The sequence below is a fragment of the Nanorana parkeri genome, unplaced genomic scaffold (genome assembly GCF_000935625.1).
Source record: "Nanorana parkeri isolate BGI_ZX_2015 unplaced genomic scaffold, ASM93562v1 scaffold1207, whole genome shotgun sequence".
Lineage (NCBI taxonomy): Eukaryota > Metazoa > Chordata > Amphibia > Anura > Dicroglossidae > Nanorana > Nanorana parkeri.
In genome coordinates this window covers 129,938-148,659 of record NW_017307475.1, presented here as the reverse complement: position 1 = coordinate 148,659, position 18,722 = coordinate 129,938, and the positions used below count along the sequence as shown (strand labels likewise).

Genomic DNA, 18,722 nt, shown 5'->3' with positions numbered 1-18,722 from the left:
TTGTCACGTGAAACTTTCCTCAGTCTCCGATTTGTCAGGCTTTCTCTCCTTACTTTCTTGATATTTTTTATTGGCAAAAGAGAGACCTCTAGCGGTAAAAGCGCACATCTTTAGAACGATTGTAAACTCTTTTTTTTCTTCATAAAACTTTATTGACATCAACGTTAACGCGACCAGGATTGTTTCCAAACAAGTAAATTAGCTACTTCCGGGTTCCTATAGCCGAGGGTCACGCTGAAGTCAGCTGAATGTGCCCACAGGAGAGGGGGAAAGCTGGATTTCATGGAGGAAGAAGGCAGCGGTGATGGACACACGGTAGACAGCACGTTACCCCGGGGGCAAAATGCTGCAGCAGGTGGGTTGGCGTATTAGGCAGATCATTCTGTCACATTCTTTTTATATTGTGGAAGTTAAATGCGATCATCTGATTGGTTATGAGAGAAATAGGACTGCCAGTGCTGACCTCCTTAAAATTCTGCCTGGCTGACATACTAATCGTTCTGTCATAGTAATGATTTGGTCAGCCGTCTGAAACAGTTATATAGGAAGTGGTCAGAACTTCCTTCTGAACCAGATCAATTGTTTAGTAGGCTGAAACGAATTACACATAGGAGTTTATGACTGGGACAGTGCAAAGGAGTATATAAACCTGTCAATAGAATTCCATTAGAATCTTCACATCCAACACTCTTCCAGAAGTGTCAGATGCCTGCACCCCCTCTAGACACTGTGGTTCAGTCTGCCGGCCTCTGTGTTACTAGGCTAGTGGATGGAACCACAGCTCAGAGAGGGGGATGTAGCTTCCAGTTGTGGATGGATATATATATATATATCTCCAGAGACATAACAGGAAATGAGAGTAAATCTCACCTATGACAGTTGTCATGAGAACAAATTTTCCCATTCAAACATTCAAAGATATCCTCTACTTTGGTTTTAGTGATAACTCTAATATTAAAGATTTCCCCTCATTTTTTCAACAGGACTAGTGTGACTCTCCCCAGTGGGGTGACAGGCAGCAATAACTACCTGACTTGAGTTTCACCTTAAAGTAGAACTGAAGCTAAAACTAGAGTGGAGAGGGATTAGAACCCCTGTGAGACTGTATTGCTGTCTGTGTCACCCATTATAGAAGTTCACCTTCTCAATTTGTCCTGGTGACCATTATCACTGAGCGTGAAATCAAATCCCAAGTAGACACCAGAACAAGAATAGATGGAAAATCTTCCAATGGGGACACTAGTTCTGGTGACGACCAGGGATTTCCCTCACTTTGGAGGGATTTGCTCTCACTCCCTGTTCTGGCTATTGGACAGGAAGTGAAGGGGAATATCCCCAGTGGGACCCAGATTACACACGTGTAAGTACCTGAATGTATCCTGGTATCAGGCTCTCATGATAAATGTTCTCTAAGTGATGCATTCTTTTCTCATATTATTTTCATATCCTTCAGGGCCAAGCAATGACACAATTGATGAAGGACTGCCAGAAGATCAGTTTCCTCGTGACGTAAAGTCTGTGGAGCAACTCAGTGAAGGACTTATTGCTCATTACGTACCCAATCTTCAGAACTCCAAGCTCGCCTTACAGGAACTCACGTATGTAGGACACATGCAGTATTATTCATAACAGAGGACAAATTTCTGTTCTCTTTATACTTTATATTATCAAACTCATCTGCACGTCCAGTACACAGTGTATTGGACGTGATGACTTGAGAATCCTTAGAATGCTGCAGTGGAGGGTGAGCGAGGCTGGGAGCAGTCTAAGAGCCAGCCATCTCCAAGGATCAGATGTGTACAATCTCATGAGTACAACAAGCAGTTTGCCCTTACAGTGAGGGGTTAATAAAAGTTTTCCAGAGTTTTTCTTTCATACAGAACAGAATTAATAAGTATAATACTGTATTATGACCGCTAGATGGAGCTAAAGATCACAGGAAATAAATACATGTTAGGAGATACAAAGTGACAATTTGAGAGAAGACTGGAGAGAATGATCATTTAAACGAGAACTATGGGGTAAGTGATTTTCCCCATAGTTCTCCTTAGGGTAACGGGGGTGCGGGGAGGGGGGAATCCAGTCCCTCCCCTGTCACGGCAGAGAGCTGTGACAGGATCGAGAGGTGAGCGAACGCTGGTATGTGTTCGCTCACCTCCCGATCTACTGAGCCGACCTGTGACAGTCTCATTGTCACAGGTCGGCTAGAACTATGAGGTGAGTGGAAATCACTCATCTCATAGTTCTCCTTTAAGGGTCACAGGAGGACATATACTAACCTCCTCCCATGACCCAAAGCTCAGTATATTGCGAGCTACAGCTCACAGTATACTGAGATCGCCGCAGCCGGGATGGATCCCAACAATGCTGTCGAGATCCACCCAGCTGCGTGAGTGACAGCTGGCTCTGCCCATCTAGAGGCAGAGCCAGCTGTACCCGCCCCCCTCCCTCATCCGTTCTTCCACTCAGTGCTGGAGGATCAGAGCGGGGAGTGGAAAATCCCTATGAGGAGTGGTGACTGACAGTCACGGCTTTCTGCAGGGAGAAGATCCAGAAGTGAGCGAGCGATGGTATGTGTTCGCTCACTTCCCAATCTATTGAGCCGACGTGTCACAGTTTCATTGTCACATGTTGGGCATCGCACTTCAATAGCTTATAGCTGGGCTTCAGGAGCCCAGCACTGACAGCTACGGGCCCGGAGGAGGGGCAACCGAGCCCGGGAAGCACGGCGTGGGTGTCGGGCGGGGACCCCTTCACCAGGCCATAGAATCGATCTGGCGACAGCTGAGTCGCCAGAATCGCTTCTATTGTAAAGCCGACAGTCGGCTTTACAAGTTTAAACAGAGTCCCGATGGTAAAAGCCGCCGGGAGTCTGTTTAAACAGCCCGATGCTAGCGACGTACACTGTACGTCAGTCGTGAAGGGGTTAAAGAACTCCGGGTTTTGAAAAGTTTACCCTTGCAGTGTGGCTACCCTGTACTGCAAGGGTTAACTGCTCGTTTTGTTCTACGGGCGGAAATAAAGCAGAAATACTCAACCAGTCCTTGGTCCTGCGGCAGTGACCGCTCACCTCTCTTCCACTCTGCTCCGACGGTGGTATGTCCCCCGGCATCTAAACGTCAAATAGACTGTATTAGACAAGATGACGTCATAGGTCCTTAGACTACCGGAGCCTGAGAGAGAAGAGGCTGCGGGGACCGGTCTATCAGCCAGGTGGGTCTGAGAATCGGGTGAGTATTTCTTCTTTACTTTCACCTGCAAGATAAAAATGAGCACTTAACCCTTCCAGTGTGGGGGTGGCCTGGAGTTCCGCTGTAAGTGTAACGATTGCTGTAATGGTGACATTTACAGGTGAAACTCTAAAAATTAGAGTATCGTGCAAAAGTTCATTTATTTCACTAATGCAACTTAAAAGGTGAAACTAATATATGAGATAGACTCATTACATGCAAAGCAAGATAGTTCAAGCCGTGATTTGTCATAATTGTGATGATTATGGCTTACAGCTCATGAAAACCACAAATCCACAATCTCAGAAAATTAGAATATTACATGCAATCAATAAAACAAGGATTGTACATAGAACAATATCGGACCTCTGAAAAGTATAAGCATGCATATGTACTCAGTACTTGGTTTGGGCCCCTTTTGCAGCAATTACTGCCTCAATGCGGCGTGGCATGGAAGCTATCAGCCTGTGGCACTGCTGAGGTGTTATGGAAGACCAGGATGCTTCAACAGCGGCCCTCAGCTCTTCTGCATTGTTCGGTCTCTCATCTTTCTCTCAGCAATGCCCCATAGATTCTCTATGGGGTTCAGGTCAGGCGAGTTTGCTGGCCAATCAAGCACAGTAATCCCGCGGTCATTGAACCAGGTTTTGGTGCTTTTGGCAGTGTGGGCAGGTGCCAAGTCCTGCTGGAAAATGAAGTCAGCATCCTCATAGAGCTCGTCTGCGGAAGGAAGCATGAAGTGCTCCAAAATCTCCTGGTAGACGGCTGCCTTGACCCTGGACTTAATGAAGCACAGTGGACCAACACCAGCAGATGACTTGTCTCCTCAAATCAACACAGACTGTGATAACTTCACACTGGACTTCAAGCATCTTGCAGTGTCTGCCTCCATGATTGTGATTTCTACTGAACCAGACTGGGAGACCATTTAGAGGCTCAGCAACCCTTTGCAGGTGTTATGGCTTAATTAGCTGATTCTAATTTTTTGAGATTGTGGATTTGGGGTTTTCATGAGCTGTAAGCCATAATCATCACAATTATGACAAATCACGGCTTGAACTATCTTGCTTTGCATGTAATGAGTCTATCTCATATATTAGTTTCATATTTTAAGTTGCATTAGTGAAATATTCTAATTATTCGAGTTTCACCTGTATATGCTCATTCTCTCTTGAATTGGATCTCATTACTAGCATGTATTTCCTCTGCTCAGCTCCATCTAGTGGCCATAATCTGGTATTGTCCTTCTTCTCTCTGTTCTGTATGAACATACCTATTGAAGAACATTTGACCAAAAGAGAAATTACACTAAGAACATTTGTTTGTTTCCCCCATTTTCACAACATCTGGACGCTCACACAGAGTGAATGTACCTGCATTTTTACTGGATAAACAAGCTATGTGATTTTCTTATAAATACGCCCGATAATCTTCCATGGAGATCTTGTGCATCTTTCACCTGCTTTGAGGTGGCAGCTACACCAGGAAGCACAAATAGAGAGGAGCAGGATGTATGACACTCAGCAGTTGTTGGACTGGGGTACAGAAACCGGTTTACACTGATTACGCCTTTGGCCTGCACTTTCATCAGATATTTGTTTATACTGAATTTCTCCCTTATCTAAAACTAAAGCACTTCATTCACTGGATATGTCTAAAGAAAGTCATATGTCATAATAATTGCATGATCTAATTTACTTAAAGAAGAACTCAGGGATGACATTTTGTTAACCCTTGCAGTGGGGCTACTCCTGCACTGCAAGGGTTAAGTGCTCGTTTTCATCTAGGTGCAAAAATAAAAAAAGTTATCCTCGCCAATCCTCTGAGCCAGCTGGCTGTTAGACTGGTCCTTCCAGCCTCTCTCCTCCCTCTGCTCCAGCGATCTAAGGTCCCATGAGTCACAATGCCCTGTACACTGTGTATTGGATGTGAAGACACCGAGGAACATTCCATCGTTGCAGTGGTGAGGTTCAGGTAACTATAACTTGCACCTAGACAAGAATGAGCACTTAACTGATGCAGTGCAGTGGGAGCCCCACTGCAGGGGTTAATAAAAAAATGTTCCTGGAGTTTTTCTTTAAAGCTGAACTCCAGGCAGATCTATAAAACACAAATGAATGCAGTCGTATAATCAATAATATTTCATTAAAAGAGAACTATGGGGTAAACTTTTTATCACGGGAGGACACATACTAACATCCTCCCGTGACCCAAAGCTCAGTATATAGAGCTACAGTTCGCTGTATACTGAGAGCGCCGCAGCCGGGACAGATCCCGACATTGCTGTACAGATCCACCCAGCTAGCTGAGTGACAGTGGGATCTGCCTATCTAGAGGAAGAGCCACCTGTGCCCGACCCTCCCACGTTCGTTCCTCTGGTCAGCGCTGAAGGATCGGGGAGGGGGGAATCCCTGCAGAGAGCGGTGACTGACAGTCACTGCTCTCTGCAGGGAGATGATCAGGAAGTGAGTGAGCGAAGGTATGTGTTCACTGACTTCCTGATCAATGGAGCAGACCTGTGACAGCTTCATTGTCGCACGTGGGCTCGAACTATAAAGATGAGTGGAAATTACTCACCTCATAGTTCTCCTTTTTTAAATACATTTTGTAAATAGCAGTGTAAGTACCTGAATATGACCTGGTATCTTCCTCTTGCAGTCCTTGTACAACAGAGTGTTAGTGTGAGGGGAAGAAGCAGTAAAAGGAGCCAATCACTTCATGCGCTGACCTGACGAGAAGCATGCTGATAGGAGGAGAAAGTATAGTGACAGAGAGACACGCGTATCATTGTGTTTCTTCTCCTTTCATTGTGCAGTAACAGGCTGGGGGTGGGTATAGGATGTCCTGGGCTCAGAGGAAGTGGGCTGAATGATGCAGGACATCTAAAGTCAGAAACAAAATACTGCAGCGGGTTTTTATTTTGCTATTTGTGTCTGGAGTTCTAAGTATGGGCAATGAAGGATGAAAGAGATTTAATGTAAAGGTTGTAAAATATGAAATGGTTATGTCCACCGCCCCCTACCATCCACTGCCAAATGATTGCTTGTCCTGGAGTTCCCCTTTAAATTATTATTTTTCCATTTCCCATGAAGGAGATTGCCAGTTACATATTTTCAAGTTTGTGTGCACTGGAGATGATCTGTCATCGAATGTTTTCTAATCACTGACAAGTGTTGCAACGTAACCATGAGTCTGCGATATTAAAAGCCCCTGCATTATATTAACGCCTCTAGTTTGAGGATCAGTGATCTCTGTTAAATCTGACATCAAAATTGTATCATTTCTCCTTGAACATTTTTCTGATTTTTATATAGAACATTGAATCACATTGGATTCACTGCAAACTGATTTAATTACAATACAAAACCTAAAGTAACTGATTGCACAAGTATACACCTCTTCTTATAATATGAGTCACTGGGGGCAGCCAGTCACATAGTTAAATGGGGATCACTGGTATGTAGTCAAGTGATTTGAATGGATTGTACTATAAATACTACTTGCCACATACGTCTATGACTTGAGTTGTTATGAATAGGAATGTTATCATTGTTATTACATTGAAGGAAAGTCCTGTTCTTGAATATGCTGTATGTTTTCTTATAGGCAGAACCAAGTGGTATTACTAGACACTCTAGATCAAGAAATCTCCAAATTTAAAGAGTGTAATTCAGTTCTCAACATCAACGCCCTGGTGAGTGATATGTTACTGCATATTTATGTAAAGCCTAACTCAGGGCATCTTCTTTTTTTTTTTTTTGGACTAAAATGGTTCCCCAGCAGCAGCTTAAAATAAAGCAATATCTGCTAACGCTGCAATACTTATCTGCAATTTAAGGTTGCCCCCCACAGTGCTTCCTCTTTTTCTACAAGATACCCTTAGTATTAGGTTTAGTGACACTAAGTGTCTGAGGACACACTGTGAATTGTTATTTACCAAGTATTGATGCTATCATGTCACCACCACTCTCTGCATCAATAAAAGGACCACTAGTTGCTGCAAGAAAACCAAAGAGTACGGCCCCATTCACACACGAATCGGCCTGCACGTACAGCTCCGTGCTGCGTGCGGGGCCGTACCAAGTAGCTGCCGGGAAGGACAGGTGCTGCGTGTGATTAGAACCTACGCGGCCGTATGCCCCCCTACGCTCACCTCATTTGCAGGTCCGTAGGGGTGCAGGTTTTCTGGCCGGGACGCATACATGTTCCATTCCGGCGGCGTATGAATACGATCACCCGCACCCCTACGGACCTGCAAATGAGGTGAGTGTAGGGGGGCGTAAGGCCGCGTAGCCCCATAGAGAAGGACGGGGGCTGCTACTTGGTACGGCCCCGCACGCAGCACGGAGCTGTACGTGCAGGCCGATTTGTGTGTGAATGAGGCCTAAGGGGACCCAGTGCGTTATGTGGTCAGCCTTAAGACTCCTAAAAAAGTGAAGTATAAAAAAAAAAAAATAAGCAAAACATTTTGCCAGAGGGGCCTCCAGGGTGAGAGGTGTGATTGGTGGGCGGAGGGCTGAGCCAGCAGTTGGGCTTTTAGGCCCAAGTCTGTAGATAAATGGAGGATGTAGCAAAGCACTCATTTGTAAATGTCTTATGTTTCCTTTTTAATGCAATCCCATCAGAAGTAGAAAAGTCTGTGTCCTAGCAGTAGGCTGCAGATAAAGAGCATTTGACTGAAATCACCAGTCTATCTGCAGTGGTCTGGCATGCCTCCTTGCCATGGTCACAACTAGAGATGAGCCTGGCTTGGTGCAAACACAGTTTGCCTGAGTTAACCCAAGCCTGCTCAATGCGCCTCTCTGTGACTGATTGGGCCAAGAGTTGGGGATGTCAATCACATACTAGAGCAGGCTTGGGGGAACTGGGTTCACACCAAGCCCAGGCTCATCACTACTAAAGGCCTGCATAAGAGCGTTGGGTTAGAATCTTTGCCTCTGGTTTTATTACTCCCCATCAAGCAGAAATTATTGCACATAAAGTTCCCAGGGACACAACAGGAAGAAAGTGGAAAACTCCTCAAAATGAGAAGAAATCCCAGCTATGACAGCTGTCCCTTGAACAAGTATTTCTCTTGGTGGATATCCCCTCTACTCCTGCTCCAGTACTAATAATTGGCAAAGGGGGGTGGAGACCAGACACCCTGAACAAGAAAAGAGAGCAGCAGTGACTGGTCTTTATTACAGGAAGCTCCTGCACAGAGATAAAGTTTCACACTGGATTACTACACAGATCTGAAAGAAATACACAGAGCACGCCAAGACTGAAGTAAGAATATACATCTCATTTAGTTAGACAATATTTCCTTATTCCGGCGTTCACCTATAATTATAGATATTTACAATAAACATGACATAAAGTTGCTACTGTGGATTCCCAAAATTGGATTTGTACTTGTTATCGGGAAGTACCCCATTATGTTGTTGCATTTGTAATCATTTACTAATGGATTGCTATGCCTTCCCCCTCCATTAGGCCATTACTGTAAGCTTTATGGCCATCCATCTGTAAAAGATCTACCTTCAGTATTACAGAGGTTGCCTATTGTCCCAGACTCTACAAATATCTTGTAACAAGGCTGTGCCACAGGATATGGTATGTAGATCCAGTTCAGGGTTTCAAGCAAAAGCTGTTTTTTTTTTTTTAATGCTTAAAATGTATCTAAATCTAAAAACAATAATGTAATATATTGCAGCTTTCCAGTCCTTAGATGTGGCGGCTGCATTAGTTTTCTTTTGTTAGACTTTTTTCCCCTTTATTTTTTTCTGGTGATCTGGGCAGTAACACACTTCCAGCCTTACGGTGACTATACTCTATGTAGGAGCAATGGAACCACCCTTGGACAGCAGCATTGTCAGCCTGCGGAGAGGGTAGTGATAGATGTACTAGGCGGTTTAGATGATCTTGACTAACAAATTAAATCTGAACTCCACTAACAATTTTCAAGCAGTTAGAGCAAATAGCTTTACTTTTTTTCCCCTTTCACATAAATGTACACTTTCCTCTACATAAATTAATGAAATCTGACCATTGTAAGCATCCCTGTCATTGTTAAATGGTTTGCCTCAACACTCACCTTTGCTGGACAGCTTGGCCTGTAAAAGTGGACCTTTACCCCCTTTACCTATAAATCACATCAGCACACAGCTCAGCATGCTGATACGAAATCATCTTAGATTCATTAGCTAAACAAACATTTTTTTTTTTTTTATTTTCCCTACAATTTCCTTTTCCCCCCCACTTTCCACTTCCTGGTCCATTTTGGCACAAATGATATAATCGAGCCCAAGTGTCGCATCCTGGGAAGGTTACATCAGCAGAGCATTGCTGGGAAATCTCATCTGTAATCTCATGAGATCTCAGGGAAAGGCAATTCCCTCCCCTGAGATGATGTGCATGGTCACATGTCCTAGTCACATGTGCCAGAGTTCCAGGAAGTAAAGGGAGATCTATTAATCTGCCCTTAGTAAAAAAAATGGCCACTGTAAGAAGACTGGGGAAGGAAAGAGAAATAAGGTATGTAAAGAATACAAAGCCGGCAATTATCTAGAACAGTGGTGGCAAACCTTGGCACTCCAGCTGTGCCAAAACTACAAATCCCAAGATGCATCTGCCTCTGGGAGTTATGTCTGTGGCTGTCAGAGCCTTGCAATGCCTCATGGGACTTGTAGTTCCAAAACAGCTGGAGTGCCAAGGTTTGCCATCACTGATCTAGAAGTATGTGTGTGTAGATTTCCATTACTAAGGCTTTCTAAAGGTGTGTTTGTTGTCATTTTGAAGATATGCGTAAAGTTCCTCTTTAAAGGAAGTTGAAAAATCAAAGACTTACTTACTGGATCACCAGCCAGATGAAATCAAAAGAATAAAAGCCTAAAAAAAGAAAACTAATGCAGCCCCCATGTGTAAGAATTGTTGAGCTGCAATATATTACGTTATTTGTTTTTAGATAGAATGTAAGATGAGTGGACTCTTTGTCAAGCTTAGAAAATGAACATTGGTGAATGACATGATTTCTTTTGTTCTGTGTTTTATTTGTAGTTTTCAGAAGCCAAGTATTACCATAACAAGCTGGTGAATATCAGAAAGGAAATGATACTTCTTCATGAAAAAACCTCGAAATTAAAAGTGAGCTGTTTTTTTTTGTTTTGTTTTTTTATACAATTAAACAATATTTTATTTCTGGTGTTGATATTTGACATATTGCAGATATTGTTTTGTCTTTGGAGCCCTGAGACTTGCTTATATGATGGTGGAATAGCTCTTATATAATAAAGTTTACATAAGTTCACATGTAGGGTTACCGGGAACGCACGTTGCTTATGTTCAGGTTTTTTCCCGCATTTGCAGCGTGTACCCGTTTATTTCAATAAGTGCCTGCACGCACAACAAACGCAGGAAAGTAGCTCATTTAGCAAATTCGCCTACATGAGGGAAATCCCCATGTTTTCCAGGCTGGCGTTTGGGGTTCCATTAACCAGTAAGGCACCGCAAGCGTGGTGCATATTTGATGCATTCAAAGTGTGCATTTTTTCCCACGTTCACGAAATGCCTAGGTGTAAACAGGGATTTAGGAATCTTAGAGCCAGTGAGATGTAGGACTGGGGGCAGATTATTCAGTCCTAAAAAGTCATCATATTCTGGTGGGATGTATTCAGGCCCTGTGTACCGATATGGTTATAATGTAGCCATCAGAAATGCTGGGGTCTCATGATTTTGGTACATTGGAGAGTGCTAGGTGTGTGTTTTTGCTATAGGCCCCATCGCCGAACCTGAAATGGATATTGTTCCACGAAGCAACAAGAAAGTGAAAGATGTTGTCGCTAAATTCTAAGGATCAGCAGTGAAGAGTAGATCCATTGTTCATCTATAGAGAACGCTTCCCCTGCTAGACTTCTCTTCCTTCCAGTGGTTATGAAGATCTTGCATGAGAATGCAACAGTTTTGCGGCTATTTACCAAAGTATTTTCTTCCTTTTTCAGGGAGCTGCAGGTGCTGCGCATAACATCCACTACAAGTAAATGGCTGTACACCAGTATATACAAGTACTTGCATTCAGCCTCATTTGCATAAGTACGTAAATCTCTGAATGCAGGATAAGTGTGTCCAAGGATTTGCATCCATACATATACACGACTGTAAGCAAGTACCAGCGTATACCCGCGTACCGCTGCATGCAAGCCATTGACTACAATGTGAGGCTACAATGTGAGGCACCTGTGGCTCCCGGGGGGAAAAAAAATACACTGGTTTTTACACTGTACGGGCTCAGCCAACCGTGTGCATGAGTCCTTGCTCGTATGTTAAAAGTGACCCTGGAGAATTTGGTTTTCAGCTTTAGTCTTTCTCAATGGATAGTTGGTGCCATCTGCCTCTGTGACAGGATCTTCTGTATCAGGGATGCAGTCTACATCCTTACCTGGAGACTTTAAAACTAACCACCTGGGTCCTTGTCCAAGGATTTTTAGAAAAGTATTTTCTACCTAAATAAAGAGAGCAGTGACGACAAAGATATACAACAAATTCTGTAAGGTACCAGTCTGAGAAAAGAATGAGTAAAGCCTTAGGAATTGTTTCATAAATAGCTTATATAATTGGATTATTATCTAAATCATAAAAGAGAAATTCGAGTTTTATGTGAAGTGAATGTCCGGGCAAAATGAAAAACAATACGTACAGTATGTCTCTGCAATGCATGTACCTTTTACTATGTGTCTATTTAACAATACAGCTGACTGGTCCAGCCAGTAATTCAATTAGCGTCAAACTTTCTGTTGTGGGCTGACAACACGGCCTCTGCTACACTAAAATCCCAGGCCTGTCACAGGTATCCCCCAACTGAACTACAGAACACTTTGCCCCTCTCTAACTCTCCAAGTTCTGTAGTCTTAACAGGGGAGAACTCAGGAAGGGTCAGTAACACTGCTTGGGATTTCAGTGGAGCATAGGAAGTGATGTCAGTCCTCTACAGAAAGTTAACTCAGTGGATTTCTGGAAGGATCATCGGGTATTTTTCTTTACTTGCAGCAGGATAAAATATGGGAAATGTTCATGTATTGCAGAGATGTACTGCATGTAGTTTTTTTTTTATGCCCTGAAATACACTTTAACAAGCATGTACTTCATTTTATAGCACCATGTTTTTATTGATGGTTTAAACATTTACAGGAGTAAACCGGGAACAAAGGTTCTCTAGCAGGTAAAATAAAATCCTGAGACCTTGAAGATGACCTATAGCATTTTTATGCATGTTAGGTTTACATGTAAAGAGACTGACTAATTGTGATTGATCTTGTATATTAAACAATTCTATTGCAATGTTAAAGAAATAACAATTCTCTCTGTTGGAAACCGCTTACCGTTTTTGGGTCTACATGGTTCTAACAGTCCCGGAGATATAGAAGATGTTAAACATGTGGCTCTCCTGTTCATGTTGCTTCAAGTTGCTCTGAGATGTACAGAAACAGAATACAATTGGTATCTCTTACATCCCTACCAGCCCCTTTCATTCTTCCCTTTGCCAGTAGATGGCGCTGTGCATATAGAAAGTATATGATCTGCCGCACGACTGGAAAAAAAAGAGATGCTGGGATGAATGGCATGAATGCAGGCAACTCCATTCCCTAGGAATGCATGGTCATGCAGATTTAAACCGATCAGCCACCTAATATTAGGTAGGTCCACCTTTTTCCACCAAAATAGCCCAGACCTGTTGAGGCATGGACTTCACAAGATTCTGGCACCAACCAGTCAGTAGCAGATCCCTTAAGTCCTGTAAGTTGAGAGGTGGGGCCTCCATGGATAGGACTTGTTTTTCCAGCACATCCCATACATCATGGGTAGCCAAACTCTGGCCCTCAGGCTGTGGTGGAACTACAAATCCAATGAGGCATTGCAAGATTCTCACAGACTTGACTCCCGGAGAGAGATGCATCATGGGATTTGTAATTTCACCACAGCTGGAGAGCCGGAGTTTGGCTACCCCTGCCATACATGCTCGACTGGATTGAGGTCTGGACAATTTGGAGGCCATATAAAAAAAAAAACTTGCTGTGTTCCTCAAACCATTCTTAAGCCATCTTTGCAGTGTGGCAGGGCGCATTATCCTGCTGAAAGAGGCCAATGACATCAGGGAATATTGTTTCCATGAAGGGGTGTATTTGGTCAGCATCAATGATTAGGTAGGTGGTACGTGTCAAAGTAACATCCTCTCCAATGGCAGGACCCAAGGTTTCCCAACAGAACATTGCCCAAAGCATCATATTGCTTCCACCGGCTTGCCTTCTTCTCATAGTGCATCCTGGTGCTATCTCTTCCCCAGGTAAGAAACACACATGCCCAGCCATCCACATGATGTAAAAGAAAACTTCTTCCACTGCTCCATAGTCCAGTTCTGATGCTCACGTGACCATTGTAGGCGCTTTTGGCGGTGGACACGGGTCAGCATGGGCACACTGACTGGCCTGTGGCTATGCAGCCCCATACGCAACAAACTGTGATGCATTGTGTGTTCAGACACCTTTCTATCAGAACCAGCAGAACCTTTTCAGCCATGGGAGCTACAGTAGCTCTTCTATTGGACCACACCGGCCAGCCTTCGCTCCCGCGTTTATCAATGAGCCTTGGCCGCTCATGACCCTGTCGCCAGTTCACCAGTTTATCCTTCCTTGGACCACTTTTGGTAAGTCCACTACAGACTGGGAACATCCCACAAGAGCTGCAGTTTTGGAGTTGCTCTAAACCAGTGGTCTAGCCATCACAATTTCGCCCTTGTCCGTTGCTGAATTCCTTACGCTTGCCCATTTTTTTCTCCTTCCAACATATCAACTTCAAATGTTCACTTGATGCCTAATTTATCCCAGCCACTGCCAGGTGCCATTGTAATGAGATAGTCAATGGTATTCACTTCACCTCTCAGTGGTCATAATGTTATGGCTGATCAGTGTATATTGCTGTTTGTCTGAATCTGAAGTTCCTTAATGTTTTAATGTATACTGTGTAATTCTTTTTTGCTCATTACGTAAGTGTGCTGTGCTTGTTGACTCTCTTATCTTACTAATAAAGTTGGTGAGATCAAAAATAAAAATAATATACTCTACCTATTCTATAAGTATGTAAAACACCAACATTGCACTTGATAGCCAGAGATGTTATCTTTGGCTAGGTTGTAAGTGACATTTGGAAGCTTGAAGCTGCGTTTTTAATTTATCATTATTATACAGGATTTATATAGCACCAAAAGCAGTTTGTGCAGTACTTTACAAAGTACAGTTACAGTACACTTTAAGAGGGTTAGGAGGACCCTGCTTGCAAGAGCTTACAATCCAAATGAGAGGTGCAAGTAATCCAAAGGGGGTGAGTTTGGGGGTGAGGGTGAGTTGATGGAACAGGTAACATTTCAGTTGTTAGGTGGAGGCGGGATAGCCTTCCCTGAAGAAATACGTTTTCAGGGATCAAAGTAGAAGAAAGCTGGAGAGATTGTGGTAGGGAGTTCCAGAGGAAGGAAGAGACTCTGGAGAAGTCCTGGATGCTGGCATTGGACAAGGTGATGGGGAAGCTAGAGAGCAGGAGGTCCTGGGAGGAACGAAGAGGATGGTCGGTTTGAGTGGCATTTTGAGATGAGGTTGGTGATGTAATTGGGGGAAGGTGAAGACGATTTTGTATGTTGTTAGTATTTTGGATTTTATGTTGTGCTAGCAAAAGCCAGTGAAGAGATTGGCAGAGAGAAGTTGCAGACATTGAGTGGTTTGCAAGGTTATTGAGTGGTTTGCAAGGGTATTGAGTCTGGCAGCAGAATTAATGGATTCAAGTCTGAAGGGGGGTAGCCTGTGTAAAGAGAAGCCAACCAGGAGGGAGTTGCAATAGTCAAAGCGAGATATACAAGTCAGTATCTTGTATGTACTCGCTTGTTAGTATCTTGGTGGCGTAATTGAAAGATGTCCACTTTTCGCTAAAAAATATGTTTTTGGGTAATGTTGCTGTGTGCCTTTTGATTTGTGTGTAGTGTGATTATTAATGTTGAACTGAAACTATGTGCAGAAATGGTCTATAGCCCCATTTATCCTTCCCAACACTGCATGAAAAAATGCCAGCCCCCATTCAGATGTGTCACTTCAGGAGCCCTCGGGAGCACACACTCCAACTGTGCTTGCATCTTTTACTAAACTGTCTGAGTGAAGTATGGCGTCTGTGTCACTGAGCTGCCTGGACGTTTCTCAGCTCCTTGAACATTAGTCATTAATTCAGAGTATATGTGAGCACATCTAGCGTGCTGTGCTTTTGGGGGCTCCTGAAGAGACATCTAATCTTAGGTCTACTTATTTCCCAAGCTCTAAGGATTAAATTGCTGCTACTTTTGTGATTTCTTCAGTACGGAGTTGATAAAGGTCTTGCTGTCAGCATACTCAAGTTAAGGTCAATAGGGGGAGGGCAAAAAGAGTAAGTATAAATTGTTTGAAATTGTACTTGCCCTTTAACTACCTCCGGCTGTATTGTAAAAAAAAAAAAAATGGTGGGGAGGTGGATGTGTATTTCTGGAGTGCAGTTTAAAAGGGGTGCTTCAGAAAACACACTTGGGCAGCCAGTGCACCCATGAATGGCTGTGATCTAAGCTGTCATTGGACACCTCGGATCACAGTGCAAGAGTATCTCTGTACCTTGTGATCACTGTGAACCAATCACAGCCATCACAAGTGTAAACAATAGTACTGTTTACAAACATTGAACCCTTTCATGATGGAGGAAGCTTCCCTTACTCCATTATGAATGGGCTGAATACTTATAACACAGGAAAGAGGACCGGCAGATCAAAAGTAACGGTGTGTGGTGCCACTAACCACTAATGGTGATGGTTTTGCTTTTTTTTAAAAAAGGTATAAGTTAAAGTGCTATTGACCGCCAATGATTGTGGAATTTGTTTTGGGGAAGAAAGTGGGGAGTAAAGTGCTATTGGCCACAAATGATTGTGGGATTGTTTTGTAAAAGGAAGAGGGGGGGTGGGGGGGGGCGAAGAGGGCGTTTGACCACACCAGTAATTGTGGGGTCTTTTTTTTTAAGTAAAGAAAGTTAAATGTAAGCAAACCCCAAATTGTGCTCTTTGTTTTGCTTTAACTAGTAAAATATCAAATAAAAAAACCCAATGGTTTTTCTTATCTCTATAGGTTAATCTCGATGGACTTGTGTCTTTTTTTTCAACCTGGATAACTATGTAACTATTAAATACCACCTAAAGAAAGAGCTTCAGCTCCATATAAACGTTACTTGGGGACAGTGTTGCATGATCAAGTAATTGTCAGTCAAACTATCACAGCACTGAAAAATGCCCTGTTAATGAAGGGGTAAATTCCGGCTGGTACTCAGGTGGTTAACGAAGATTCCCAAAAGAGGACCTAACTTTGCTTGGGGACACCACTGGCAATATTTCTTCACCTGTCTGCCCATGTCTACCCATCTACCACACCAGTACTGCAAATACAGTATGAGACCCCTTTGTGTGGTTTTGTAGTGGTTTTGTAGTGGGTGCAGTGATGGGGGAGGGTTTGTAAATTTTCACAGGATCATGTCATTGCTAAAGTCTCTGAGAAGTATAACAAGGGCAAGCCAATGATTCAGTACACGTGTTCACATATGTTTGCAGTATCCCTTTACACCAGGGATGGGCAACTCCGACCCTCCACCTGTTGTTGAACTACAAGTCCCATGAAGCATTGCAAGACTGACAGTTACAGACATGACTCCCAGATAATAATAATAATAATTTTGTATTATTAAAGTAGATAAAGCACAGCTGGAGGGTTGGAGTTTCCCACCTCTGCTTTAGACTGTGATAGCCTCTGTTTTCATGTAACAGTTACTGATGTGTTTCTTCTTTTGTTTTTAGAGGCGAGCACTAAAGTTGCAGCAGAAAAAACAGGAGGAAAATCTTAAGCAAGAACAGCAACGTGAGCGCGAGCTTGAGAGAGAAAAGCAATTAACAGCCAAGCCGGCTAAAAGGACATGAAATGCATGGCATGGCTCCGCCCATCCATGAACTCCACTAGTCCTATTCATTTCCATTACATTAAGGAAAATCCGGGCTGATACATGGTTAGGAACAAAATGCACTGCCTCCTGATTATATGCTCATGTTCAAGCTGATGGCAGTTATCACAAATTCTAGTCTGCAGTTTTTATGCTTTTAACCATCCCATCTAGTTTCTTGCTTGCTCTGATTGAGCACAAATTTCAAATGCATTTCAAGATTGTGTGGGTGCAGTCATTGTGTATGATATACATGTGCAGAAAGTCTGTTCAAGCAGTGTACGAAATGAATGTACAAATCTACAAGCTGGAGCATGAAAGTGTTTCTTTGTGTACTAAAGCACTGGCTACTTTGTCATCTAAGTATGATTTTATACTTATTATAGGAAGCCTAGTACTAAAGCAAAGGCCATGAATTTTGTATTATTAAAGAACAAAGCAGAAAAAAAAAGTATGGTAGGGGCAGCACCGTGGCTCAGTTTTTAGCACCTCTGCGCCTCTGGTCTCTCTTTAAATCTTCACCAGGAGACTATTTGCATGGAGTTTGCATGTCCTCCCTGTGCTTACGTGGGTTTCTTCTGAGCACTCTGGTTTCCCTCCACACTCCAAATACATGCAGGTAGGTTGATTGGCTCAACTGAGCATGCCCAAGATGGATGCCCAAGTAGCATTGAACTCATGTTTCTGAACACATGTCCGAGCGCCAGAAGCTGTCTATCTATCTACTAGCTTGGAGAATAGAAGAGTGGGGAAGGGTAGAGTGACTTTGTGGAGAAGCACACGCCTTACTTTACAGAAGGGTGGCTCCATACAGCCCTGCAAAGGAAAGGAGCCACCCTAAATTAGGATATCATGGCCAGTGCTCAGGGGACCAGCTGATTCTGAAGGAAACTAAAACTTTTAAACATCAAGGAGCAGCATCCATTGTGAGTGATTTTCATCCGCATTTGAAATAGCTTAAAAATCGTTTGACTTTAATATAACGTTCAGTCCCCAGGGAGAAGTGTGCTATAGAAATAGAAGATTATTTCTCCACCTAATCTTGGAATTCTGCAGTTATCGTCTAGCTAACGTCAGATGCATCAGGAAGGCATCTCACAGGTTCTGTGTAACTATATGACCTTGTTAATCAAGATTCAGCCCAATTCCACTTTAATTTAAATTAGGAAAAAAAATTGCAGGGTAAAACAAACCATTCATATTTTTTTTTTATACCTTATAAAAGTATACCATCGATGGTGTCTGTACATTGCTTGCTGCTGAACGCATGCTGTATGATGGCCAGTATTTTTCTATGTAAGACGCTTTGCACTATTTTTCTCTGTTATATGATTTGTCTTGTGAAAAGTTTTAAAGTTCTAGCGAAAATTAACAAAAAAAAAAATGAAGACCATATCTATGTAAGAAACTCTTCGATATCTTTACTCCATTATCCATGGTCACGGGCTATAGCTGCCACAGCTGTAATTGGCGGCA

At 43.0% G+C, this 18,722-nt stretch overlaps 1 protein-coding gene across 1 annotated transcript; it reads left to right on the top strand.

Moving 5' to 3' along the window:
* Window positions 1-116: 116 nt before the first annotated feature.
* Window positions 117-17,468, top strand: BLOC1S6 (biogenesis of lysosomal organelles complex 1 subunit 6). The gene is made up of 5 exons (XM_018568556.1): window positions 117-355; window positions 1,454-1,598; window positions 6,837-6,924; window positions 10,269-10,355; window positions 17,107-17,468. The coding sequence occupies exons 1-5, from the start codon at window positions 283-285 to the stop codon at window positions 17,224-17,226; spliced, it is 513 nt and encodes a 170-aa protein (XP_018424058.1). The 5' UTR covers window positions 117-282; the 3' UTR covers window positions 17,227-17,468.
* Window positions 17,469-18,722: the final 1,254 nt, after the last annotated feature.